Raw genomic sequence first — 27,249 nt, forward strand, 5'->3', positions numbered from 1 at the left:
AATGACCTGTGTGAGGAATAACACATGATGGACTGAGCAGTTATATGAAGATAATACACACCGGGGTGGTGTAATGAGGCACTTACACCACATGTATCACATGTTAAAGGTTATATTTAATAGTTAATGTTGTGGAATGTCAGTGAGACAAGTTAGTTTCCTGGTCTCTTGTACGTTACAGTAGCGATCATTCCTTCTCCAGTCATTCCTTCTCCAGCATCTCCTACTCTCTCGTTCAGAAATCTGTGTGTCCAGTCCACTTTATCACGCTGGGAAACTTTATAAAGCATCGTGAGTGTTAGAAAGCGCTGACACCTGAGACTCCTTCCAGAAATGTTACATAAACATCTTCGAAAAAAAAAAAAAACTTCACCACATCAACCATTATACGTTTTCCTTTGTTAATCTGTTTATTATTAGTCTTAGATTATGTGGTGTGTAAGCCTTACCGTTACTATAGAAACAATAATGTGCACATTCATATAAAGCAATCGGTCATGTTACAGCTGGAACTGCTGTCATTTCTAAAAAAAAATAATTTCACACCTTCTGACCAATCAGATTCGAGAATTAGCTTATCTCTCTTAAAGCTAGAAACTGCTCTCATGTGATGCTTAGCTTTAAAGTATAACATTGAGAATGTGAATTTAGGTTAATACTTCATGTTAAATAGTTTGTGTTACAAGGTTTTAGTAAAGTGTTTTGTTTATCACAACTAATAACACAATTATTCATTTTAATATAACAAATCCTCAGTTATTTAGCTATTAATGAACAAACACTGATAAAGAGTAAATAATTTGAGCTTTATTCATAAAAAAAACTAATTTAATGAACCTTAATGAATCTGATTTTTTAAAAATAATGTTAGCATTCTTTTTTTTTTTTTAATTTAATTATTTAAAAAAGCTTTCAAAAAGTCAGCAGGGAACAAATCATGAATTTCCCCCAGAGAAGTAAAATCTCATGTTTTGTTTACTAGCATTGTGTGTTATAGTTACAAGTCATTTATCAAGTGAGCCACTTTTCAGCCTAAAACCTTCAGGAAGCCCCCTGTTTTTTTTTTTATATACAAAAAGACATGAAATATGAACAGAATGTAAGTCATGATTTGAAATGAAATGATTATTGCAGGTGTAGAAACATGTTTGAATATGACCTACAGCACCTTTAATTTTTTTTTTTTTTTTAAATATTAAAGATTCTGTTTTGTTTGTCGTTCCATTTTCTTCTGTGTCTGCTTCTGTGTTTGTTCCAGAGACGAAGCCGAGATGGAGTATTTAAAAATAGCTCAGGATTTGGAGATGTACGGGATCAATTACTTTTTTATTCGGGTAAGCATGAGCCGTGTCGCCGTAAGCCTGTATAACAATGTGGCTGTGGATTCTCTCACGATCACAGCGCTGCACTCATTACCATCTAACTCAAGGACAAGTGACTCTTACTACCTGCTGACCTGCTCCCATCTCACACACCACACGGTGTGGCCAGCCGTGTTCAGTAGGGGTGCAGGGTGTTAATATTTGCAGTTAGCACGCTGTGATTTTATTTCTCACATTTGCGTATAATTGTTATAACCTCAGCATGCTTCCTGAAAATCGGTTTTGCACTAGTACAGGGTTGATGATGTGTAATAACTGTTTTTTTTTTTTAAATTTTTTTATTTTTGAAGAATAAAAAGGGAACAGATCTGCTGCTCGGCGTCGATGCTTTGGGACTGCACATTTACGACCCGGAGAACAAACTGACGCCTAAAATCTCTTTCCCTTGGAACGAAATCCGCAACATCTCCTACAGTGACAAAGAGGTACAACACAAGCACGCTTTGACATCTTAATATTAAATATCATATTAAACATTAAATGCTCACACACACACACACACCAAGCATACAGGCAGTGATCGAGTCCTGCTTTTAGTAAGGAATAAAACACTGTATTTAATTCCTCTTGTACCATGATGTTAATTTTTTTTTTTCATCGATTTAAAAAAGAACACATTGTACTTTTTATCCATTTATAGATACGTTCAGTGTTGTTATTTATTTTCCTTCAACAGCAAATCCAGCAGTGTTTTGTTCCTCTTCCACCGCAGCAGCTTGCTAACAATAATTCGGTTGTATTATTTATAAAAGAGCAATATGTCGTAACTATTTTTATTGTGACTTCCTGTTCATTCCTGTTAACACTTACGCTATAGCAGCTTGTTTATAGTTACGTTTAATGTTGTCGTTCCCTCAGCAGCCTCATTCGTTTTCTCTCTCTTGACGTTAATAAGACCAAAAATCGCAGCTCGTCGTGTTCCCGAGAAACCGAAAAAGCGTGAATTCTCGCTCGGGTCGTAGTTACAGCTTTAGCTCTGACTTTAGCGCTGACGCTGGAGACTCCTTTCAGAACATTAGATTTGAACATTTATCTGGAGCGTCCTCTACACAAGTCCCTGTGCGAGTTGTTGCCATGGTAACGATAACGTAATAAACAGTGTCAAGTTAGTCAGAGCTGCCCTTATAGAAAATTAACCAACACCTTCAGACCAATCAGAATGGAGAATTCAGTAGTAGATGTTTATTAGTAGGCCATATGTTACGACGGTTCACACACTCCTTGAGTTTTCCATCACGTCCTTTTCACGGCCGTTTTTTTCCGTTAACCGTTTTTACATGCACGCTGCTGCTAGTGAAATTACCATCTCAAGAGTTTCAGGGTACGGCTTATCCTCCCAGAATGCATTCTGTCAGCTTGGATTATTGCACATCTCAGCCTCGTCCTGCTGCTTAAGATGAGATTTTCTTCATTACGGAAATTAAGGGTCATGTCTGTCTCGCTCTGAAGAGATGCCGAGAGCCTCCTTACGTTGTTTGTGTCTGGTTTTTATCCTCAGTTCGCTATTAAGCCTCTGGATAAGAAAGCAGACGTGTTCAAATTCAACTCCTCCAGACTACGGGTCAATAAGTTGGTAAGTAACGATTGGCTTTCTTTCTTTTTTTTTTTTTTTTTAAGGCTGATGGACAAAGAGTGATTGTGCCTCTCAATGAAATACATTGATAATGTTCAGAATATTTGGCTTCCTCAACGAATTGAACATAATTCAACATTGTATCAGTGAGCTTAGCTAAAGTGGCTAACACTCACTATTGTTATATTTATTGTTTTTTATTGATCGATGCATTAATTTGTGAGTTTCCCATACAGACGCTTTAACCGTGTATTAAGTTAGAAACTTCTTTTTAGTTTGAGCCTAATATTTCTTTTCCTGAGCTCAATTTTTATCTATTTATTTATTTATATATTTATTTGTTATTTGCATGCGAAGGAATATGGGATTATTAATAAAAGGAGGAAATAAATTCATGCAATAATGATTTATTTATTTATTTTTTGTTCCTCCACTGAGCTTCCCAGTCTCATGTTTTGTTTACCAGCTTTGTGCGTTCGAGTTACCAGGCGTTTGTCACACGTAACACTTTTTTTTCCCCCCAACCCATAGAACTCCAGGTTGCACTTTTCAAAAAAAAGAAAAAAAAAAAAAAAAAAGAAAAATGAATTGTGAACACAGCATAAGGTTCCTTCTGAAATGAGATGTCTACTACAGGTGTAGAAACGTGTTTGAAATTTACGTACTGCACCTTTAATTTCAAGATTGTGCTTTGTTGTTTCATTGTCCTCTCTATCCGCCTCTTTCTCTTTTTCTAGTGTTTTGTTACAAAGACGAAGTTGTGAAGTTGATTCTTTTTTTTGTCTAATATTTAATTTTATTTATTTATAAATATCTATCTATCTATCTATCTATCTGTCTCTCTGTCTGTCTGTCTGTCTGTCTCTCTGTCTGTCTCTCTGTCTATTTCTGTATTTATGTGAAGGAATATTGGATTTGAAGTTGAACTGAACTGATGGAATCACCGGGATAAATAGTTGTGGTTTTAATACTGAGCGAAATATTCATGATGATTATTTTAGCCATTCTTGTGCAGCTGTAGTGAATAGAGTACTAATAAACCATGTAGAGGAAATTTAATACTAGTGTAAATTTCTCTTTGATTAAAAAGGACAGACGGCAAGAAATCAGTCTCCTGAATATTACAGCCGTAAGAGTCTGACACGAGCCATGAAGGTGTTAATATTCTTGATATAAAGATACAATTCTTGATAAAAAATGCACTTTTGTGTGTGTGTGTCTGTGTGTCTGTGTGTCTGTGTGTGTGTGTCTGTGTGTTCGTGCGTATGTGTGTGTGTGTGTGTGTGTGTGTCTGTGTGCGTGTGTGTGTGTGTGTACGTGTGTGTACGTGTTTATGCGTGTGTGTGTGTGCGTGTCTGTGCGTGTGTGTGTGCGTGTGTGTGCGCGTGTGTATGCGTGTGTGTGTGTGCGTGTGTGCGTGCGTGTGCACGCGTGTGTGTGTGTGCGCGTGTGTGCGCGTGTGTGTGCGCGTGTGTGTGCGCGTGTGTGTGCGCGTGTGTGTGCGCGTGTGTGTGTGTGTGTGTGTGTGTGCGTGTGTCTGTGCGTGTCTGTGCGTGTGTGCGTGTGTGCGTGTGCGTGTGTGCGTGTGCGTGTGTGCGTGTGTATGTGTGCGTGTGTGTGTGTGTGCGTGTGTGTGTGTGTGCGCGCGTTGCTGGCAGATTCTGCAGCTGTGCATTGGGAACCACGACCTGTTCATGAGGAGGCGCAGAGTGGATTCACTGGAGGTGCAGCAGATGAAGGCTCAGGCCAGAGAGGAGAAAGCTCGCAAACAGGTGGGAGAAAGAGAAATAACGAGGGAGGGAGAGACGTGAGAGATGGAGGGGTGGGATTTAATGAAGAAAAGAAAGGTATGGGAAGAGAGGAGGGGAAGCAGGGAAGAAAGGGTAAAGAATATTGGTAAAAGAAAGAAGAGTGGGGGAGAGAAGGATGATGGAGAGACAAGATGGAGTGGAAGAGAGAAGGAAGAAAGAGAGAAAATCAAGAGGGAAGTGGGAAAGAAGAGGAGGAAGAGGAGAGAGGTATGAATGAGAGTTTAGGTAGAGTGGAAGATAGAAGGATGAAGGAGAGAGAAGGAGTGGGGGGAGAAGTAGAAGAAAACGCTAAAGGAGAGAGAAGGAGAATGGAAGATGGAATGGTTGAGGAGAGAAGGATGAGTGGAGGAGAGAAGGAGTAGGAAGGGATGAAGGAGAGAGGAGGAGGAGGAGTGGAAGACAAGGAGAGAAGGATGAAGGAGTGAAGGAGAGGAAAGGGATGAAAGAAAAGAGGATAAGTAGAAGGTAGAGTAGAGAGAGAAGGAGGAGTAGAGGAGAGAAGGATGAAAGCGAGAAGGAGTAGGAAAGGAAGAAGGAGAGAGGAGGAGGAGTGGAAGACAGAAGGAGAGAAGGATGAAGGAGTGAAGGACAAGAAAGGGACAAAGGAGAGAGGAGGATGAGTGGAAGATAGAAGGAGAGAAGGATAGAAGAGAGAGAAGGAGGAGTAGAGGAGAGAAGGATGAAAGAGAAGGAGTAGGAAGGGATGAAGGAGAGAGGAGGAGTGGAAGACAGAAGTAGAAGAAAACAATAAAGGAGAGAGTAGGAGAATGGGAGATGGAAGGGATGAAGGAGAGAGAAGGAAGAGTGGAGGAGAGAAGGATGAAAGAGAGAAGGAATAGGAAGGGATGAAGGAGAGAGGAGGAGAAGTGGAAGACAGATGGAGAGAAGGATGAAGGAGTGAAGGACAAGAAAAGGATGAAGGAGGAGTGGAAGATAGAAGAAGAGAAGGATGAAGGAGTGAAGGAGAAGAGAGGGATAACGGAGAGAGGAGGAGTGGAAGATAGAAGGAGAGAAGGATGAAGGAGTGAAGAACAAGAAAGGGGTGAAGGAGGAGTGGAAGATAGAAGGAGAGAAGGATGAAGGAGTGAGGGAGAAGAAAGGGATAAAGGAGAAAGGAGGACTGGACGATAGAAGAAGAGAAGGATGAAGGAGAGAGAAGGAGGAGTGGAAGACTGAAGGAGAGAAGGATGAAGGATTGAAGGGGAGAAAGGGATGAAGGAGAGAGAAGGAGGAGTGGAAGAGAAAAGGAGAGAAGGATGAAGGAACGAAGAGGGAGAAAGGGATGAAGGAGAGAGGAGGAATGGAAGATAGAAGTAGACAAGGATGACAGAGTGAAGGAAGAGAAAGGGATGAAGGAGCGAGAAAGAGTAGAAATTAGGAGAGAAGGAGGAAGGAGTGGAAGAGAGAAGGAAGAAGGAGAGAAAATCAAGAAGGAGAGTGGGAGAGGGAAGAGGAGCAGGAGGAGGAAAGAGGGTGGTTTAAAATGAAGGAGGGATTGAATAAAGAAAGGAATCGGATCAGTGTTCTGAAGATCGCGGGCGACTCTGTAGATCCGTCTCTGAACCGCCGGGGTTTTACGTTTCTGCCGCGTTCACTCATGCTGAAGAACCTGATATCTGTCTCTGTCTCTGTCTGTCTCTGTCCCTCCGTCTGTCCTTCTCTCTGCGTGTAGATGGAGAGGCAGAAGCTGGAGAGAGAGAAACACCTGCGTGAGGAAGCGGAGCGAGCGCGTGATGACTTGGAGAGACGACTCCTGCATCTACAGGATGAAGCTCTCATGGCCAATGAAGCTCTGGTGAGAAGCTCTCTCAATGAATCATCAAACCCTGAGGAAAAGACATCAACAGCTTGAATGGAGTCGGAGTTACTTCTGTTAAATTAATGAGACGTGGACTATCCAGAAGATCACACATTCCGAATAATAGCTGTAACATAATATAATAAACTATAGTATAATATGATCTAATGTGATATAACATGATATCATAGTTAGGTAGGAATTCCGGCTGGTAAAAACGACAGGTTTATATTAACACACTCGTTCTTAGACGGTATCGTTTCTATAGTAACAGCTCATACACGGGGACTTGTTCGGCAGACGCTCCACATATTCTAACACTAATAATAAACTGATTTAAAAACGGGTTATTGATGTTTTTTTAAACAAAATAACGCTTATTATTGTTGATGCGGTGAAGTTTTTTTGTTCAGAGACATGTGTGTGCGTGCGTGCGTGTGTGCGTGCGTGCGTGTGTGCGTGCGTGTGTGCGTGCGTGCGTGTGTGCGTGTGTGTGTGTGTGTGTGTGTGTGTGTGTGAGAGAGAGAGAGAGGCTGGCGAAGTGTGACTATTTATCGCAGCTATCACGTAAGTGATAACAGGAACCAACTTGTGTCTCATACATTCCGCAGCATCAAACCTCACTGTAAACCGTTAAAGTAAGTGACGTGTCGTTGGTTAAGAAATGAAACATTATGATCATTGGCAAATCGCTGTGTTATAAGCGGAACAACACGCTCCAGACCGTGGTATTATACGGAAATCATGCACTCGTGGCACTCGGCTTGCGTGAAACATTTCCTGTGAATCCACGAACATCTTTGGGATGAACTGAAACTACTACTGCACCCCAGACCTCCTCACCAACATCACTGCCTGACCTCACGAATGCTCCTGTAGCTGAATGAACACAAATCCCCACAGCCACGCTCCAGAATCTAGTGGAAAGACTTCGCAGAAGAGTGGAGCTTATTATAACAGGAAAGGAGGAATAAATCAGGAATGGGATGTTCAGCAAGGACATATGGGAGTGATGGTCAGGTGTCCGTATACTTTTGGCCGTATAGTGTGTGTACAACATAAACAGAGCTGAATAAATAAGTATTCGTTTTGGTATCAGTATTGGTATTGTAAATAACGAAAACAAAAACATGTACTCATACTCTGGAGGGGAAAAAGTATTGATGTATCCTTAAATATTATATAATATTAAATATGATGATGCTATTGAGTCATAAAGGTTGACACTCACAATCAATATTTTTGCTGTAAAACTCATTTTTGCCTACAAAGTCAGACCTTCTAAGGGGTGTGTGTGTGTGTGTGTTCTCCTTTTTGGCAGCTGCGTTCAGAGGAGACGGCTGATCTGTTAGCGGAGAAGGCTCAGATCGCTGAGGAAGAGGCCAAACTGCTGGCTCAGAAGGCAGCCGAGGCAGAGCAGGAGATCCAGAGGATTAAAGTAGGTGCTAATATTGAGTTTCTGTATTTCAGTTAGCTTCTCTCTGTGGAGATTTCCTCAGGAAGTTCACAGTGAAGAGCAGCGACTGGTTGCTCAGTGAAAAAAAATATTTAGTTTCAAATATTTGCCAAATTACAAGAGGATGGGACAGGCTGGAAGATGAAATATCAGATAAATCCAACACTCACATGGCCAAATCAGTCTTTTACAATATTATCTGTTTTGTTTATTCCATTTTCATGCAAGCGTACATGCAATATAAAACGCATGCAGTCTTTTTTTTTTTTTTTTTTAAACCATATTAGGGACTCATGCTACTTCCTGAAAATACTTCAGTGCTGTTTTATTACCTTTTTTCAAAGCATCAGTGATGCAAAAATCATTAAAACAGAATAACAGTTGTCTCTTTAATATTAAATATATATAAATGTTTTATCATAAAAGTAAAAGACATGGAAAAAACAATAAAATTTTTTATTTATTTTTAATTCCGCTTCAGCCCAGTCTGTACTGAATGATTTTCTTTTTTTTTTTTTTTTAGTGTTACACAAGAATATTGCAATATTATACCTAATAATGAAAGTAAAAGACATGGAAAAAACAGTAAACATTTTTATTTATTTTTAATTCAGCTTTATCAGCCTAGTCTATACTGAATGATTTTTTTTTTCAGTGTTACACAAGAATATTGCAATATATTATACCTAATAATGAACCAGGATTAAACACAGAGAAAGAAGGTTTATGTCATTTCACAGGTTAATATCATTTCATTGTAACACAAATTCAGAACTCTTAACAGTGTGATTAATCCAGAAAAAGAGAGCAAGTTACGCTCTCTTCTTTCTGTAAAAGAGAACTTGAATGGATGACTGCTGAGGAATAGTGGATGATGGCAACGAGAGCAGTCAAAGAAGGCGAGATCTGAAATGTTAAAACTGCGGCAGTTTTTCTCTCAAAAAGCTACAAGTGTGATGCAACACGATGTACACCTGTACACACAGCCTTTTCTCATAGCAGCACGTTGAGAATTCATGAACATTCAGAGCTCCTGCTTGGTGAAATAGACTAGCCGGTTGACGTTAGCCTGGTATTACATAACGTTTTATGGACGCGCCGTGATATTGTTATGTAGAATAGATCTTGATTTTAACATTACTGTGGTGTGTCGAAGATGACGGCGATCCGCAGTGAGGAGGAGAAGCGACTGATCGAGCAGAAGATGCTGGAGGCTGAGATGCTCGCCCTCAAAATGGCTGAAGAATCCGAGAGGAGGTTTGTATCACACGTACATTAGGTTCAAGCAGGGTTTAACCAGAGCGTTAGAGTAACAGATAACCAAACTGTGAAATCCTGACCTGAGGGCACTGATGTCCTGCACATGATCAAAAAAGTGCACTGCAAAAAATGATGAGGTATTAACATGGTTTAGTAAAGTTTTAAAATATATATAAAGTTGTATCTGCTTTAAAGATTAAAATGTTAGGGCTCAATATCTTAAAATCATGGAATTTTATTCCATTTAATTTAAACTGCAGAATAATCAGGCCTAGTCCTACTAATTCCTATTGAAGTTATTATTATTATTATTATTATTATTATTATTATTATTCACAGCAGTAGTAGTAATAATAATAAAATTAATAGTAGTAGTAATTGTAATATTGAAGTATAAAATATTGATATATTTTATAATATAGTTTAGTAATATATTCTACTGAAATTATTATTAGTAATAGTTAAAGGTGTAGTAGTAGTATTAGTAGTAATGATGCTTATAGTAGTAGAAATAGAAGTAATAGTAGTGATGGTAGTAGTAAAAATGGTGTTAGTACTAATAGAAGTAGAATAGTAATAACACCACTAGTAATAGTAGTAATCATACTAATAATAATAGTTATAATAGTAGTAATAAAAGTGGTAATAGTGGTAATAACAAAAGTAGTAGTATTAATAGTAGTAGTGGTAACAGTAGTAGTAATACTAATAGCAGTAACAGAAGTAGAAGTAGAGGTAATACTAATAGTTTTGCTAGAAGTAACAGAAGTAGTAGTAGTAACAGTAGTAGTAATACTTACAGTAGATGTAGCAGTAGTAACAGAAGTAGTAGTAGAGGTAATACTAATAGTTTTGCTAGAAGTTACAGAAGTAGTAGTAGTAACAGTAGTAGTAATACTTACAGTAGACGTAGCAGTAGTAACAGAAGTAGTAGTAGAGGTAATACTAATAGTTTTGCTAGAAGTAACAGAAGTAGTAGTAGTAACAGTAGTAGTATAATTGTATAAAATTGTATAATTTATAAAGTCCCTTGTAGTTCTGTGTTGTTCTGTGTTTGTCTTATGTAGCACCTTGGTCCTGGAGAAACGTTGTTTCGTTTCACTATGTACTTGTAATGACAATAAACTCCACTTGATTTGAATAGTTTTACTAGATGTAACAGAAGTAGTAGTAGTAACAGTAGTAGTAATACTTACAGTAGACATAGCAGTAGTAACAGTAGAGGTAATACTAATAGTTTTACTAGATGTAACAGAAGGAGTAGTAACAGAAGGAGTAGTAACAGAAGGAGTAGTAACAGAAGGAGTAGTAGGAATAATAGCAGTAGAAATACATTTACATTTACATTTGTGGCATTTGGCAGACGGCCTTATCCAGAGCGACTTACAATAGTGCTTTGAAGTCTATCAAAGATACATTCTGATACTGGCTCACTAGGTCACAAACTAGGAATACCATCAGTCCAAAACTCTGTTGGGGAGGTAATAGACAAGCTTTTTTTTTTTTTGAGTGCTAACTTAAGTACTTTATGAAGAGGTAAGTCTTTAGACGTGGTTTGAAGACTGCCAGTGACTCAGCTGTTCGGACATCTAGGGGAAGTTCATTCCACCACCTTGGTGCCAGACCAGAGAAGAGTCTCGATGCATGCCTTCCTTGTACCCTGAGAGATGGTGGGATCAGTCGCGCAGTGCTAGAGCGCTAAATCTGATGCGGGCAGCTACAGGAAGCCAGTGGAGGGAGCGTAGCAATGGGGTGGTGTGGGAAAATTTAGGAAGGTTGAAAACCAGTCGTGCAGCTGCATTTTGGATCAGTTGCAGAGGACGGATGGTGCTCAGAGGCAGACCTGCCAGGAGTAGTCCAGTCTTGAAATGACAAGAGACTGAACAAGCACCTGTGTGGCCTTCGTGGAAAGAAATGGACAGATTCTTAAATAATGGTAGTAGTAGTAGTAGTAGTAGTAGTAGTAGTAATACTAATAGTGGATGTAGTAGTGGAAGTAGTAGTAGAGGTAATACTAATAGTTGTACTAATATTAATAGTTGTGCTAGTATTAACAGAAGTAGTAGTAGTAGTAGTAACAGAAGAAGTAATAATAGTTGTAGGAGTAGTCTTAGTAATATTTAAAGCCTAAGCCTGTGTTAAGTCTTATGTATGAATGGCTCTTTTAGACGTTATGGATTTAGTCTTATGTATGAATAGCTATTTTAGACGTTATGTAATTAGTCTTATGTATGAATAGCTATTTTAGACGTTATGTAATTAGTCTTTTGTATGAACGGCCCTTTTAGATGTTATGTTTTTAGTCTTATGTATGAATGGCTTGTTTAGATGTTGTATTTAGTCTTATGTATGAATAGCTATTTTAGACGTTATGTAATTAGTCTTATGTATGAACGTCTCTTTTAGATATTGTATGAATTTCTTCTCCATTGCATTGGCTCTGAAAGCATCACTGTGGTCGACTGCAGGCTGAGGCTCAGTGCAGCTTCTTATGCTTTCAAGAGTAAATAAAAGTGCCTCATGCCTAATGCACACTCTTCTTTTCTCCACAGAGCTAAGGAAGCCGATCAGCTGAAGCAGGACCTGCAGGAGGCCAGAGAGTCTGAGCGCAGAGCCAAACATAAGCTGCTGGAGATCACTAGCAAATCGCCTTACTCGGTACCCTGAGCAGCAGTTCTCCTCTTTTTAGCCTTTTACCAGACTAGATTTTTTTTTTTTTACTGTAGGAAAGAATATAAAGCATATGATTTAATGCTGTAAAAAGAGTGCAGCATACACTGAATGGATTATTTAATAGTAGAGAGTGAGGCAGTTCTGGTTCTCTATTGTGATTTGTCGAAGGTGATCGATTCCTTTTTTTTTTTTTTTTTTTTTTTTTTTTTATAAGCCACTTTCCGTCCATTTTCCGTCTCATTATCATACAATTTATCCTACGGCAGCAATGGTATGAGAGGACTAAAACAGTTTGGGATGTGCCGTTATAGGAACGTAATCCATGATGGGGGTGGTGTAATGATTATTTTCCTATAACAGCATGTCTTGTTGTGTTTTATTCCTTACTTCCTGCAGCTTTTGGTCTTTTGTATCTCCCGACATGGTTTGCTTCTCTCTGTCTCGTGAGTACTGTATATGTCTGCTTTCATTGCCATTGCAAATCTCTTTAACTCTGTGCTCCCAGTCGCAGTCTTGCAGCTTTATCAGTCCCAAGTCGACCAGATAAGAGAGAATAGCTGCTACAGACGGAGCCGATAGACATCCCCGGAAGTCCGCAACCCCCGCAGTCGCAAATTACTGCTCTTTAGAATTGGCATACAACCAGGAACAACATGTTTGCCCATTGTGGAAGTTCTCTCTGCACTAACTAGCTGCTCTGAACGTAAATATAAAGCTGTATGTGTATATATATATATATATATATATATATATATATATATATATATATATATATATATATATAATATATATAATATATATATATATATATATATATATATATATATATATATATATATATATATCGCAGCCTTGGTGAACATGCAGCTCTCATGTAATCTGCTAAGCTTTGGACTTGAATAATAGAAGCCTGAAAAAAATAAGCATTATTTTTTTCCTTATAAGAACTATCAAAAGGAAATGTGAATTAAAATACATGGCACCTCTGAGCCGCTTATTATTATTAACCTGTACGTTTAGATGAGCACCTCTGGTCCATTCCTGCAGAGTCTCAAAGTCTCACAAGCATCTAATTATCAGATTTGCAAAATTAAGGCAAATCTTTATGCGTCTTGCATATTATTTAACAAATTAACCCTTTAGGGTCAAGTCCTTTATTGCGTCACTGGATACAGTGCTCTGAATGTGAATTATGAGTTAGTAGCAATGTGTGTCATTATAGCTGATTGTAGTTAAGCATGATTTTTTTTTTTTCTCTAGCTTCAGTGATCAAGCTTTTTTTTTTTTTTTTTTTTTTTTTTAAATGTTAGTGATCATTTCATTTCAGTTAGCTTTAGTTTATCGGTTACAAGCAATGCCAAGCACCACATACAGTAAAATATCTAAAGTCTTCATCACAACAGATTTCTGTAATATTGATCTTTTTGAGATTGGCATGTTGTGCAATGCGAATGTGGATATAATAATGTAATACAGGGTCATATTGAGTTTAAATGTTTTCAGTTTTTCAAATCTCTGTGCAGTCAGTGCAGGAGCAGTGGACTTGTTGCTTGTTTAGAGATTGCCAAATTCGTAGTAGAATTTTCAACGTTAAGCTTTAGGTACTACATGAAGAATTTAGATTTGGAAGATGCAATAACACAAACCTCCAAAAAAAAAAAGGCTGCACCACAAACCATTCCAACAGTAGTGCAAAAAGAGTTAATATTCTTAGTATTATACACTATAAGGCCAGAAGTATGTGGACACCTGACCATCACACCCCTATGTGGTTCTTACCCTAAACTGTTGCCATGAAGTTGGAAGCACACAATTGTATAGAATGTCTTTGTATGCTGTAGCTTTACAATTTCTCTTCACTGGAACTAAGAGGCTCGAACCTGTTCCAGCATAACAATGCGTCTGTGCATAAAACGAGTTCCATGAAGACATGGAGTGTGAAGGTTGGAGTGGAAGAACTCGAGCGTCCTGCACAGAGCCCTGACCTCAACCCCACTGATCACCTTTGGGATGATCTTGAATGCGAATGCTCCTTGTCAAAATCCCCACAATCGTGCTGCAGGTGTCTAGTGGAAAGCCTTCCCAGAAGAGTGGAGGTTATTATGACAGCAAAACAGAGACTAAATCTGGAATGGGAGGTTCAACAAACGCATATGAAAGTGATGCTTTTAAGGGGTCTATACAAACCACTCCATGCTATTTCCTAGCTAGCTGTTCTTCGTGTTGTTTGTTTTGTCGTATGTTTAGTAATTTTAGTATAATATTGCTGATATCCAGTGGACAGCTGCTAGTGTTCCGTCAGTGTGTAACTTAATCTAATGCGTCTTTAAGTAAGGGCAGTTTTTCTATGTTTATATTTCTGATAGCTAGAACATAACATATATATCATAGGGCTGGGCAATATGATGATATGATATGATATGATAATATCGATATCGTGATAAATTAAGTCACAATTCGCTTTTCTGAGATAGTGCGGAATTTGTGAATCTTTTCATTAAATTGTAATTTTTTGTAAATAATTACAAACTGCAAATGTGATGTTCAGAATTTGTACTTAATGTGAAAATTTCGTAAAATGTTAAAATTGTACCGCTTAAATTTTCCCTCTCTTTTTCAGCGTTAATTCGTAAAATAAATAAAATGTTATTTTTTTACTACTTAAAAAAATGTTTATTAATGATCCATTATTATTCATACCAGTTTTTATGGCAGTTTGTGAGCAAACATATATATTATGATGCATATCCTGTATCGTAGAAATTCCGTTGAGAATCAAGATATATTTTTGTCACATCACCCAGCCTTAACATATCAAGAGCCGTATTATTGATCTTTTCCTGAGTATAGCAAGATTTTAAAAATAAAAAAAATAATCCACTTGATAGTTATTTGAATATGAAAAATTCAGGAATATTCCATTAACTAATGTACCAAAGCCATCCCATCTCTGTAGTTCCTGCATGTATAACAAAATATAAATATAAGTATGCATATGTATGGCAAAACTGATTGGCAACAATACTGTAAGTTTAGTAAATTCTGAGCAAAAATGGCAGTTTGTATTGTCTAAAATTAAGCAGTAAAAGGTAGTGAATGACACTAACTTCTGTTTCTCTATTAGTTCTGATTGTGTTCATTCATGAGCTTGTACAGTTAATATTCCAGTTGCTGTTTCATCGCATGCATCTCTGTATTCTAGACATTTTTCTTCACCATCTTTGCTCAATTTTGTCCACACGGTTTACGGTTTCTTTTATCTGTAACTATTTCTCTCTTCCAGGCTGCGTCTCTCTCTCCGAACGCCCTCCCTCCTGACCTCAGCTTCAGCACGGAGAACCTGATCTTTGACTTCAAAGACACCGATATGAAACGCCTGTCTATGGAGATCGAGAAGGAAAAGTGAGTAGAGCCTGGTTGTTTGCGAATAAAGCCCAGGGTGCACCTCGGGTAGATTGTTTTCCGCTTCCTCACCCAAAAAAATCACAGCAGAGCATCTACTGAGAGTTTGAACCATTTCAACTCGCTTTGTCGTCTTTTTTTTTTTTTTTTTTTTTTTTTTTGGGAAAAGTATTGCATCTGTGTTTCACTGTAGCAGACCTGCCAACCTTCCGCACTCTGTGTAGGAGCTCGGCAATTTAACATGAATACATGAATGCTATCACTTGAAAAGAGTTATCACATTTCCCCAGATGAGCCAATCAACATATTAATCTGGAATGATTGACAGCTGTGCATATGTTTGAACTCTGATGTTAACTGATCCTGTGGAAGCCCCGCCCACACCCCATCTCACATTAGCAATCTGTTGTCTTATCTTGATTTTCTCGCCCTCATATTCTGTCAAGGTAAACAGAAAAAGATTTTATTTTACGTTAATGAACTAACATTAGACATGTATGTAGTTAACATCAGATAACTATATTAATTATGGAGGTAACCAAAGATTTTATGCTGAAAATAGTTAAAAATTAAATAGGCATACAATGAAGTGTCAAATCTTACCATTTATAAATAATTTGAATGGTAATGATAATTAGAAAGTGATTAAATGGTCAAACCTGTCATGGTAGAAGTGGACTGTGTGTATGTACGGGATTTTATGGTGCACATTGGAAGAACCAGATGTTTGGGAGGGAAAAAAGCTGCCGCTCATCTGTGTTTAACAGCGCTATCAAACTGGATAGAAGGCACAACAACTGCAGTACAACATTGTCCACCATCTTGTTTGTTTTGAGTTGAATGGGTCATGTGACTGCATCACATGACTAACAATACATCATCGTTTTTGAATATCTCCGTTTTCTCAGTCCTCACTACAACAAGTTTTCAAATTTGTCAACTCGGGAGAGCGTTTTCAAAAAAGCTCCATTTTCACTGGACAAAAAAACGCCATCTCAGTGTGGACGGAAGGCCAAAACGTAGGAAAAAAAAAAGATTCATTTTCAAATGTATCCGGATTAATGTGGACGTAGCCCTAGAATAGAAAGAAAAAAAACTCTTCTAGTGTCTAAATCTCAACTAAAACAGATGAGCAGCACCTCACGCCTGCAGTAGGACGTAGTCGTCTCTGTGGTTGTCACTTCAAAATGCAATTTTTTTTTTCGTTATCGTGTTGTGTTCTTTGTTTGTGTATTCAGAGTGGAGTACATGGAGAAGAGCAAACACCTACAGGAGCAGCTGAACGAGCTGAAGACGGAGATCGAGTCCTTGAAGCTGAAGGAGCGAGAGACTCATCTGGACATCCTCCATAACGAGAACACGGAGAGAGGCACCAGCAAACAGAGCAACTTCAAAAAGGTGGGCTTTCCGCTAACGCCCGTGCTCATCCGTTCTCACTTCACTGAGAAATGGACAAAACACACAGCAGGGACACATCAGAGGACACGAAGGTTTACATCCATGAGGTTTTTAAATTTAATCAAGTGCAATTAAAAGACCATAGTTGCTTTTATACTGGACATTCAACTTTTCTCATAAATTTCTCCAGAACAAAATGTCGAAAATGTATTCACTTTACATTGTCTCACTCCTGAGAACACAAGTAACAAAGCGCAATACTTGTATTTTAGATATACATTTGTTTAGGTATTTGGTAAAATTTCAGAAACGCAGACTACTATTTATTTATTATGAAATAAATCATTAAGGGACCGTCTCCAAAGTGCAGGTTGATGGCTTTGAAAGATTAATTTCCTGCTTTTAACTGCATTTTTTAAAAAAAATCATGGAAGTCATAAAAAGTTGCTTAAATATTCCTGTAGGTTGTCACAGCTCTCACTGTGACATCTCGGACAGCATGGCCGACTTTATTTTACTATATATACACGTTGAGCGAGGTGACGAATTGGAGGAAAACGTCTCAGTCTCAGTAAGGTGTTAACCCTAACCCTAACCCTAGGTTCATCCAGAAGATTTTCTCCTTTTCTCTCAGTTCATGTTTTGATGATGGTGGTGGAGAACGTCGTCTAGTGCGTCGCTCCGAAATCTCCCGTAGGTGTTTAATTGGGTTGAGATCCGGTGACTTTGAAGGTCATAGCAGATGATTATATAGGATCATTTTCCTCCTCGTCAGACTGTCCAGTGAGCCCTTGAGCCCTGTCGATGGGGCGGAGCCATCCTAGAAGAGACCTCTCCCATTTGAATAGGAACTTTTATCAGAGTGGAGCTCTAAGGGGACGAGTGGAGCTAAACCATGCCTTCAGAATGAATAAATGCCCCCCACAGCATAACAGAGGCATCAAACCCCTTCACTCTAGGGGTCCAAGCATTCAGACGTGTACCGCTCTCATGGTGTTTGCCGCACATGGAGGAAGACTCATCTTTTCCACATCTCTATAGACCAGTGCCTGTAGGGTTTTGCACCACTGAGCTCTTAATGTGCATTCGTCTTTTTGCGATGAAGGAATTATGGAGTACATTCCTACTATAACAGGGATGTCCAATCTTATCCACAAAGGGCCAGAGTGGATGCAGGTTTTCATTCCAATCAAGCAGGAGCCACACCTGATTCCACCTGTTTAATCAGTTGATCTTGGCTTTCAGTAGACTCAGATGTGGCTTCTGCTTGGTTGGAATGAAAACCCGCGCACACACCGGCCCTTTCCGGATAAGACTGGACACCCCTGTACTATAATATCCTTAAATATAGGTTAAATATTTCCATGTTTATCTTACCTTCTACTTTAACTTCAGAGACACGGATTCAGTTTAAATCCAATGAAATAGCATCAACTGGAAACAGAATCAAAATGTGACTTGGTGTATGGTGTATGTCATAGATGGTCGCATCAGAAAGCCATGGCTGCAGTGATTACTTTTTGAGCAAATAGGAATTGCATGGCAAGAAAAATGGTTAAAGAATCTGAGGATTTTTTTCTTTTTTTTTTTTGGAGATGCATGCAGATTAGATTTAAACCCAGGGGTGTTGGTGCATATTACTTTGTCACATTTGTGCAGTTCCCTGCTTGAGCTCTGATTGGCAAGTGCAATTAAATGTAACAAGCTGCACCTGCGTTTGGAAAATTTTAATGATGTCAGGTAGGACCAGCTCGCATCTGTCATAAAGATGATCTGAAAATATTTCATGTTTTGCTCTGAGCTCAGCAAGAAAAGATCAAAATCTGGTCTACCGGTTTTAACTGCCACTTCTGCATATAAAAGCAGAACATTTAATGTAATGTTTGAACTAAAATCATAACCTGTCTGACATTTTACAGACCTTTAAAAATGCGGAAATGGGTCCGAAGCCTAAAAATATTCCCGAATATGTCTACAATATTTGTTTTTTATTAGACAGTGGTGCACATTTCAGATGTGTTATTCTGAAATAATTATGAAGCAGTGTCTGTTTGAGTGTATTATAGTGAGCCATGATTCAGAAACCCACAGCAGGTAAGGATGTACTTACACATAACCTGGTAATTATCTCCCCTGTGAATCAAATTTCCATAACGAGGTTTTGGGTTTCTGCTGAAGCCCAGTGCAGCGAGTCTGAATGCACAGTGTATTGCAGGAAAAAAAACTGTGGACTGTAGACATTCTTTAGTTCAGTTTATCATTTATATACACACATACACACATACATATATAAAATATGTATTCACACACAATCAATTCTAAGAAAGGGGATAACACGAATGAGATATTTCATTACCTCAGGAGCAGTGTACAAATGAAAATCTGACATCTTCCCTCCTCTAATGTCGAATGGAGTTTCATCAGAGTTTAGTGAGCTGTAGAGTAGAAAGCTCATCTCGGCTCCAGAATCCATCACATACTCAGTGGTGTGAAATTAGGAGAGCTTCACTAATTGACGTCAGTCTCGTGATTACTCGTTAGGTTTGAGAAGACCTCCTGTGTGTGTGGGTCGAAGGTCTGCTTCGGTATGATTGTCTAATTGGATTAAAGAACAGGATGCCGTGCACCAGGGTTCAATTTCAGCCCCACCTAACCACCAGGGGCACTGAGGGGCATCACCCGGATACTTTCACATGTGTGCATACACTATGTGGCCAAAAGTATGTGGACCCCTGACCATCACACCCATATGTGTTTGGTGAACATCCCATTCCAGATTTAGTCTGTCCGTTCCTGTTATAATAAGCTCCACTCTTCCGGGAAGCTTTCTGCTAGAGTTTGGAGTGTGGCTGTGAGGATTTGTGTTCATTCAGCTACAAGAGCATTAGTGAGATCAGGTGCTGATGTTGGGTGAGGAGGTCTGGGGTGCAGTCGGAGCTCCAGTTCATCCCAAAGGTGTTCAGTGGTGTTGAGGTCAGGACTCTCAAGTTTTTCCACTCCACCCTTAAAACATCATGTCTTCATGGAGCTCACTTTGTGCACAGGGGCACTGTCATGCTGGAACAGGTTTGGACCCTTTAATTCCACTGAAGGAAATTGTAATGCTATAGCATACAAAGACTTTCTACACACTTTGGTGCTTCCAACTTGGCGGCAGCAGTTTGGGGAAGAACCACATATGGGCGTGATGGTCAGGGGTCCCCAAACATTTGGCCATATAGAGTACAAGCCAAGCCCTTCCAGCAAATCCAACTGATCCAAGTCCTCCGATCTGGGCATAGTCAAACCAAAATTTCAGAGGGTGGAGCCGGACCTGGTCTAACTCCTCGTATCTGGGCGTAGTCGAACCAAAGGTCCAGGGGATGAAGACACCTCACTGTATTACAGTCTGGGTTAATGCATTATGTGTGTTGTAGAGCATCTTATGGGTTACGTAAATCCTTTGTCTGTGTTCAATGTTTACAGTTTATTTTTTGTACTAGTTAAAAGTTTATTTATAATTTTTGTACCGTCTTGTGCAACTGTAGCACGAGAATTTCATTGTATGTAGATGCTTGCTTGGATCAGGTATAGCTCCAACCCCTGGACTATCGTTCTGCAGAGAGGAAGTCAGTATTCATTATTTATTAGCTTATTTAATAGAATGAAAGTTTAAATTGTTTGGTGTGCGTTTTGGTGTACATGGTGTCATCCCAAAAAAAAAAAAAAGCCCCCCTTTTTTTAAAGTCCGGGAATAATAAATTTCCACCCTGAAACTGGCGAGCCATAGTTCTGAAGACGTGTTTTCGGCTCTTTATTATTATTTGTGTCTGCATTTTAATGATGAAGACAAAGCTTGACAGAAGTGAGGAAGTAAATAGAAATGGTCAGTAAGTAAAACAAATTTGATTTGATAAAAATGAATTACTGCTGCACTTTTGGAATCTATATGTGTGTGTTTAGAATTTGTAATAATAATTTGAAATCTGTGCAATGGCCTTAAAGCTCATATTCGGCTGTGTTCCACCCCTGAGAGCTTGAGCTCCACTTAGCCCACTTCGGGAGCTTTGGGAGTGGTTATAACGTCCAGGTGGAGCTTTCAGCTCAGGGGCAGTGTGACCGAGCCTGCTGGCCTGTTAGGATGATTAATAACCATGACCATTCCCTCTCCTGCTCCCTAATGCTTCCTGCTGTTAAGTGTAGCCCGGGGATGAGTGCTGTAAAGAAACCCGGCTGCAGTGGCTGAGAGCTTCTCAGATGCTACGCTCTGATCAGAGCTGCTCCTGGCCTCAGCTTCTTGGAACGCAGACGTTGCGAAATGGCCATAACTCTTGACTGAGGTGGTGCATTAGTGTCCTTACAGAGCTTCTACTTCCTACAGTTCTAAAGTAGGCCACTATTGTGAAGTTCAGGATGGAGAGGAGATGTTTTTTTTTCTTTTTTTTTTTCTTCCCCCATTTCACTTTTTCTGTCTCATCTCCAGCTCTGTTTCTGTGTTTGTGTTTTATGCCTGTCCAAGGCTTTCAGCGAGGCTCTTGATGTAGCCATATGCCAGTATGGTGGTATACCATAAAACTCAGAGAGATATGAGGGAGATAGTCGAGGGTGTCTCAAAATAACTGTGACGTGAGAAGGTTAAAAAGAAAAAGAGGGGAAAATGTAGACACCCAGTCAGTTAATAAGTGGAGTAGGGTGATGATGTAGATGTACTGGCAGCGCGCACTGCATTTACATACAATTGTGCACCTTTAATTTCCCCAAGCCTAATTTTTTAAGGACGACCTCATCAAGCAAAAATCAGGGACAAACTTACTTGCTGTATGTAATAAAACATGCTGAGGCATGGTAATAATCAACAACAAAGTGGTTAGCTTATCACAGCATGCTCCGAATTGTTTCATTCCTCTTATTCCGCAGTAATTTGCCAATTCTTACAACTTTTTATTAGTTAAAGAATAACGTATTTTTTTTATCCATTTATACAAGTGTGAGTAAAATTAAAACCTTGAAAGTGCAACATAAATTAGAATCGAATCAAATTTTCTTCTAGTGGAATTCGGATACTCATTAAATGCTGGATTATGCAGAAAAATGCACATTTGTTACACCGATTTGCAATAAACAACGCAAAATAAAAAAATAATAAATAAAGCTTTCATTTGACTCGCCCTCATAGTTACATGTAATACCATGGAATGTCTGCAGAACAAATGAGTTCCTGTCATCACTTACGTTACAGCAGTTATACAGAGTCGTTCCCTCACCAGCCTCTGTATTTTTTTTTTTTTTTTCATCTCTTGAAGTTAATAAGACAAAACAGCTTGTGACGTTACCAAGAAAGCACAAATCCCTTCGTCCTTAAGACTTTCCCGTGTCAGAAAACTTATTTACAGCTTCATTTTTTACTTTGAAAGCGCTGACGCTGGAGACTCCTTCCATAAATGCTGAATAAACGTCTCTTTGCAGAAAATTTCACCCTATTAAGGATTCCAACTTTTAAAAATCGGTTTATGTGAAGCGTCCAGTGTACAAGTATCTACGAATGAGCCGTTACTATAGAAACGATAACATATTAGAACGAGCACATTAACATGAACCTTGCAGCCGGAACTACTGTCAGAGCTGCTGTTATAGAAAATGACCCAACATCAGTGTTGACCAATCAGAATCGAGCATTCAGCAGCACTGTAGTATGAGTTACATTATGGCACAATATTGTGTTGTACTTTTGATTTTTTTTATTTCTTTTTTTTAATATCAATCCAGGCTTGTGCGAGTCTTTCCATCACAGCTCTTCTTCTTCAAAACATCAGCCGATTTGGTTTAATGTGTGACGGCTGATAAAAGAGCAGAGCACACGGATAAATCTATGACAAATAGGAAAACACAAAACTTCAGTCATGGCCTCTTTGTAGCTGTGAATAAAATCCATATTTCATAAAACAGCATGGTTTCCTCACTGTCTTGTGTGTAATTCAGTTTCTTCCACACAGTAGTTTTCTTTAAAGCTGCTTTCTGACGATGTCTGTTGTTAAAAGTGCTACACGAGTATACATGAAGAATTGATTTGGATTGAACGTAACTTGCAAGAGCAGCCGAGCTGTCGATAGCAGATGCTGCCCCAGTTTTACAGTCCTGCTCACTTTTATTTGTTGTATGTTTAATATACACCCATGGCGTGGGTAGCGGATGGAAGGAAACAATTTGTGTAATTTGCTGCACTATTTTTGGCAGTGTATGCAAATACAGTTTCCCTCTGGGAATATCGGGCTCCTGAACACAGACACACACACTAAATCACCATGTTTACAGAGCTGGTGCACACAATCGTTCAGGAAGTTGAATTTTTTTGAAGCTTGGGTTTGGCTGCACTTTGGGATTTGTTAGACGTAAGCATGGGCTAACCTTTGGAGAAATCATTTTTAATTCTGGTAATTAATTTTATTTAAATTACACACTGCTGTAATTCATCTGCAGAGAAACTCTGCAGGCGCTTATGCAAACATAATACATTTCCCATTTATTTATTTGTTTATTTGTTTAATCATAGACTTAGTTTTATGACGGATTCAGTCTGCGGATCATACTAGGTCGCAGTGTTTTGACACAGGCCATGTTTAATCCTCCAGTATTGCTTTCTAAAATATTAGTGCAATTCTTATGAATGTGTTATGAAGGCTCAGAGTAAGTACTCTTCAAACAGAGCATCATTTGTGCTGATATTTAAAAAATGGCAAAACTCTTACCACTTCTCCATGCTAGTTGTACCAGTATTTTTTTTTATATTTTTTAGGAATTTAGCTCATCTCTCTCACACATGCTTCCTCTGAGAAACATGAAGCCAACCAACTGCATCACAGTGCAGCATAACACGCACTATCCGCCCTCTTCCACATACATGAGGTCACAGAAGCCCACGACTGGCTAGTGATTTGCTGTGATTGGCTGGGGGACAGAGTGTGCTCCTCCTACCCAGAGAGCACGGCCAGTTTAGCCGTCTTGGCTCCCGGCTATTGATTTGGGATTCGAACTCGTGCATTTCTGTTGCGCCACTGGTGGTTTGCTTACTTCCGCTGTGGCTGGTTTTTCTCACTCACTTCACCTGATTAGTCGAGTGCTAAAATTGTTAACAGCATTCAGCACTTCTTCTGAAACATTGCACTTTCTTCAGCTTTTAAAAACCCTCCTTTGTGACCAAAAAAAAAATCTGCAGTTTGTCAGACAAACTTGAACCTAAAACATGCTCGGGCTGTTGAGGGGAAAAAAACAGCTTGATGTTAACGCAGTCTAACTCAGTACATAATTAACGCTTCACTCAGAACAGCTGTTTTAATTTAGTGACTAAATCATTTTAAGCTCTGAATTAAGCTCTTGTTTTGTTGCGTTAGTGCATCCTGAAGAATTTAACACTGATCTCTCTCGTATTTTCTCTCCACAGCTGACACTACAGAGCGCCAAGGCAAGAGTGGCCTTCTTCGAGGAACTATAGCTGACCAAACTGGGGGTGTGTGCTTGGCTGTGTTTGCGTGTGCGTGCGTGCGTGTGCGTGCGTGTGCGTGCGTGTGCGTGCGTGTGTGTGTGTCTGTGTGTTTGCTCAAGTGTTAACTTTTTGTGTATGCATTTTTTTTTCTTTTTTCCAGTTTGTGTTAGGGAATGTTTTAATATTTTTTAAGAGTTGAAATCACCAATTTTTAACTCTCTTTCCATGTGTGTGTGTGTGTGTGTGTGTGTGTGTGTGTGTGTGTATGTGTGTGGGGCTTAAGTATTGACCTTTATTGTTTTGTTTATTAAAGATTTTTTTTCTTTTTTCCAGTTTGTGTTGCAGCAAGTGTTACATTTTTTTCTTGTGGATTTTATATCACCAGTTTTTAACTGTGTGTGTGTGTGTGTGTGTGTGTGTGTGTGTGTGTGTGTGTGTGTGTGTGTGTGTGTGTGTGTGTGTGTGAGACACTTTTTTTGAAAGACATTCCTGCTTAGGATCAGTTCTGGTCCACACTTTTGACCACCTGACCTGTGTGTGTGTACCTGTGTGTGTGTATGTGTGTATGTGTGTATGTGTGTGTGTGTGTGTGTGTGTGAGCTGCGTGCTGCCTCACTCTTACAGTAAGTTTTAAGTAAACACTAGAACGTGTTTGTTGCCTCACACACACTCTTCAAACACACCATTAATCTCCATTCCAACCTTTTTAACCAGTCAGTAGAAAAAACTGGATGCTGCTTTCACACACTACTCTCTGAAAAACTTCCTCCTCTTTCATGAAGTAACCGGAAAAAAGTTCTACTTTCTCTTTAAACTTTTTCTTATATGTGTCATGCTGCATTATATCTTTTTTTCCCCTTCTTTTGGGGATTTTTTATAAAACCTGTGTAAAAGCTTTGGGTTTCCATTACTGCTGAGACTCGAGCGTGGCCGCTATTTATACTTTTATCAGAAGCGGATATATCTTGTAAAAGCGTACGCCACTGCTAAAGCCGCAATCAGGGCCTTTCTTAAATGTATTTCCTTTTCTTTTTTTTTTTTTTTTTTTTTTTTTCGGAGGGATGGCGTTTTAGGATGCTGTGGTTACACTACCCTCTCTGTAATGGAGGCTTAGAGCTGTAGAGGTTCACTTTGTTCCAGAAACATTTCTTTGAAGGCTACATTGAGTCTCCATAACACATGTAACCATTGCGTAAAACTATTTTAATGCAATACGATCGGAGCTCTGAAAGGTTTATGTCTATATTTGTGAGGTTTTATGTTTCATCAATTTTTAAATGGGGTTTCTTTTGTGAATTTTCCAAGCTATTCATTGGTTTGAACTAACAGCACTCTTATGAAGCTTTGCGGTGTCTTCTACAAAGTATCCACTCCATTCCTATTCGTTTAGCTGACATCTGGGCTTCATAACAGTGATATAAATGCTGATTACAGCTGTTTTAAGAACAAAAATTCATTCCTCTGACATATGGGGATCTTAAATAACTAAAGTAGACTTTATTCTTTATACATCTTTATACATAGTGCTTCATAACAGTGTTATAAATGCAAAAGTGATCACAACTTGCTAAAGGACATGAATAGAATTCACAAGGATGACATACGGGATTCTCAAATTAATGACGTCCTAGAAGGTATACATAGTGCTTTATAACAGTGTTATAAATGCTGAACTTAATACAACTGGGCTAAAGACATGAAAATAATTCAGTCCAATGATATATGGACTTTATAAATAGACTCTCTATTGTTATTTTGTGTTCTAGTAGTTTTTTTAATGCAAATTAATCACTTACAAACGAATGTGACTGGTGGATACGTCATAGAAGAGTCGTAAAGCTTTATAAATGTGCCTTAGCTAGAGACAAAGTAATAGATAATATAACAGAAAGATAAGAGAAACATTACAGATATAGTCGTCTCCTGAGGTTTGACCCAGGCCTCTTGCAGAATTGTTTTCTAAAGGCTTTAGGAATGTGTTATGAAGCACCAACGTAGATTCCCTTCAGATAAAGTTACTGAATATTTTATCTGCAGTGCATATATATATATATATATATAAAATCAGGCTGTTGTATTTACTTTTAAAAGCAGTCTGATTGGGGCTTTAAAAATCAAAGCCTTCGGGATTATGAAGTTGTTTTTTTTTTCTTTTTTCTTTTTTCAAGAAGTTTACATTTTTTTTTTGAACTGGAGATTTTGTATATATTTTTGGATAATACTTTGTTTGTGCTGAGTAATAAATGAATGTAAATCCAGCTCAATCTGCTTCATGTTTTTTTTGTGATTGTCGATGACGAATCACTAACACGGTGTAAATATGTATTAGAGCCTTTAGCGCCGCTTTAAAAAAAAAAGAATTTGCGGTGTCTTGTTTTGTGCGTGGCTTTGAATATAAAGAGTGTAATCCTTCAGTGTCAGACAGCGTGCGAGAGACCTGGCTGAACTAATACGCTAATGCACAATGCCTCCCAAGAAGATTAAACAGAGCATCTGTAACACGTCTAATTTTGGGAATAAAACAGCATTTACACTTCCTGATTTATGACTTTGTAATTACAGTGGTTATTGAGCTAAGGACTAATTATTAAAGGAATTAAACACACTTAGCATCAAGCTGTTATAGGAAAATAATCAGTGCCGTGGGGGTGGGGGGGTGGGGTGGGCAAGTTAGTTCCTGTCACTGCTTATGTTATAGAAGCGATAAACAGTTATTCCCTCACCAGCCTCTCTTATTTCTCTCTCAAGGTTGCATTAACCATTAAAAATAAATAAATAAATAAATAAACGCAGCATGTCATGTTACGGAGAAACCTCAAAGTGTAAACTCCCATCCTGAGGACTTTCACATGGTGGAAAACCTACTAACCATAAAGACTTGACACTGGAGACTCCTTCCATACATGTAATTTCCTTACAGAAACCTTCGTAATAATAACGATTAAACCTTTTTCTTTGTTAAATAACATGCTTTTAAATCTGTTTATTATTCGTCTTAGAGTTTGTGAAGCATCTGCCATACAAGTCCCTGTGAAAA

At 38.7% G+C, this 27,249-nt stretch overlaps 1 protein-coding gene across 2 annotated transcripts in view; it reads left to right on the forward strand.

The window, feature by feature from the left end:
- Window positions 1-26,470, forward strand: part of nf2a (NF2, moesin-ezrin-radixin like (MERLIN) tumor suppressor a) — a 46,114-nt gene extending 19,644 nt beyond the window's left edge. For both annotated transcript variants that reach the window (XM_053229069.1, XM_053229070.1), the window contains 11 exons: window positions 1,259-1,334; window positions 1,673-1,807; window positions 2,881-2,955; window positions 4,614-4,727; window positions 6,439-6,561; window positions 7,886-8,002; window positions 9,177-9,277; window positions 11,833-11,938; window positions 15,237-15,355; window positions 16,594-16,753; window positions 24,171-26,470. In XM_053229069.1, the coding sequence (XP_053085044.1) occupies window positions 1,259-1,334; window positions 1,673-1,807; window positions 2,881-2,955; window positions 4,614-4,727; window positions 6,439-6,561; window positions 7,886-8,002; window positions 9,177-9,277; window positions 11,833-11,938; window positions 15,237-15,355; window positions 16,594-16,753; window positions 24,171-24,221 (1,177 nt within the window). In that variant the 3' untranslated portion in view covers window positions 24,222-26,470. The remainder of the gene's footprint in view (window positions 1-1,258; window positions 1,335-1,672; window positions 1,808-2,880; window positions 2,956-4,613; window positions 4,728-6,438; window positions 6,562-7,885; window positions 8,003-9,176; window positions 9,278-11,832; window positions 11,939-15,236; window positions 15,356-16,593; window positions 16,754-24,170) is intronic.
- The last annotated feature ends 779 nt before the right edge of the window (window positions 26,471-27,249 follow it).

The sequence above is a fragment of the Pangasianodon hypophthalmus genome, chromosome 24 (assembly GCF_027358585.1).
Source record: "Pangasianodon hypophthalmus isolate fPanHyp1 chromosome 24, fPanHyp1.pri, whole genome shotgun sequence".
Taxonomy (NCBI): domain Eukaryota; kingdom Metazoa; phylum Chordata; class Actinopteri; order Siluriformes; family Pangasiidae; genus Pangasianodon; species Pangasianodon hypophthalmus.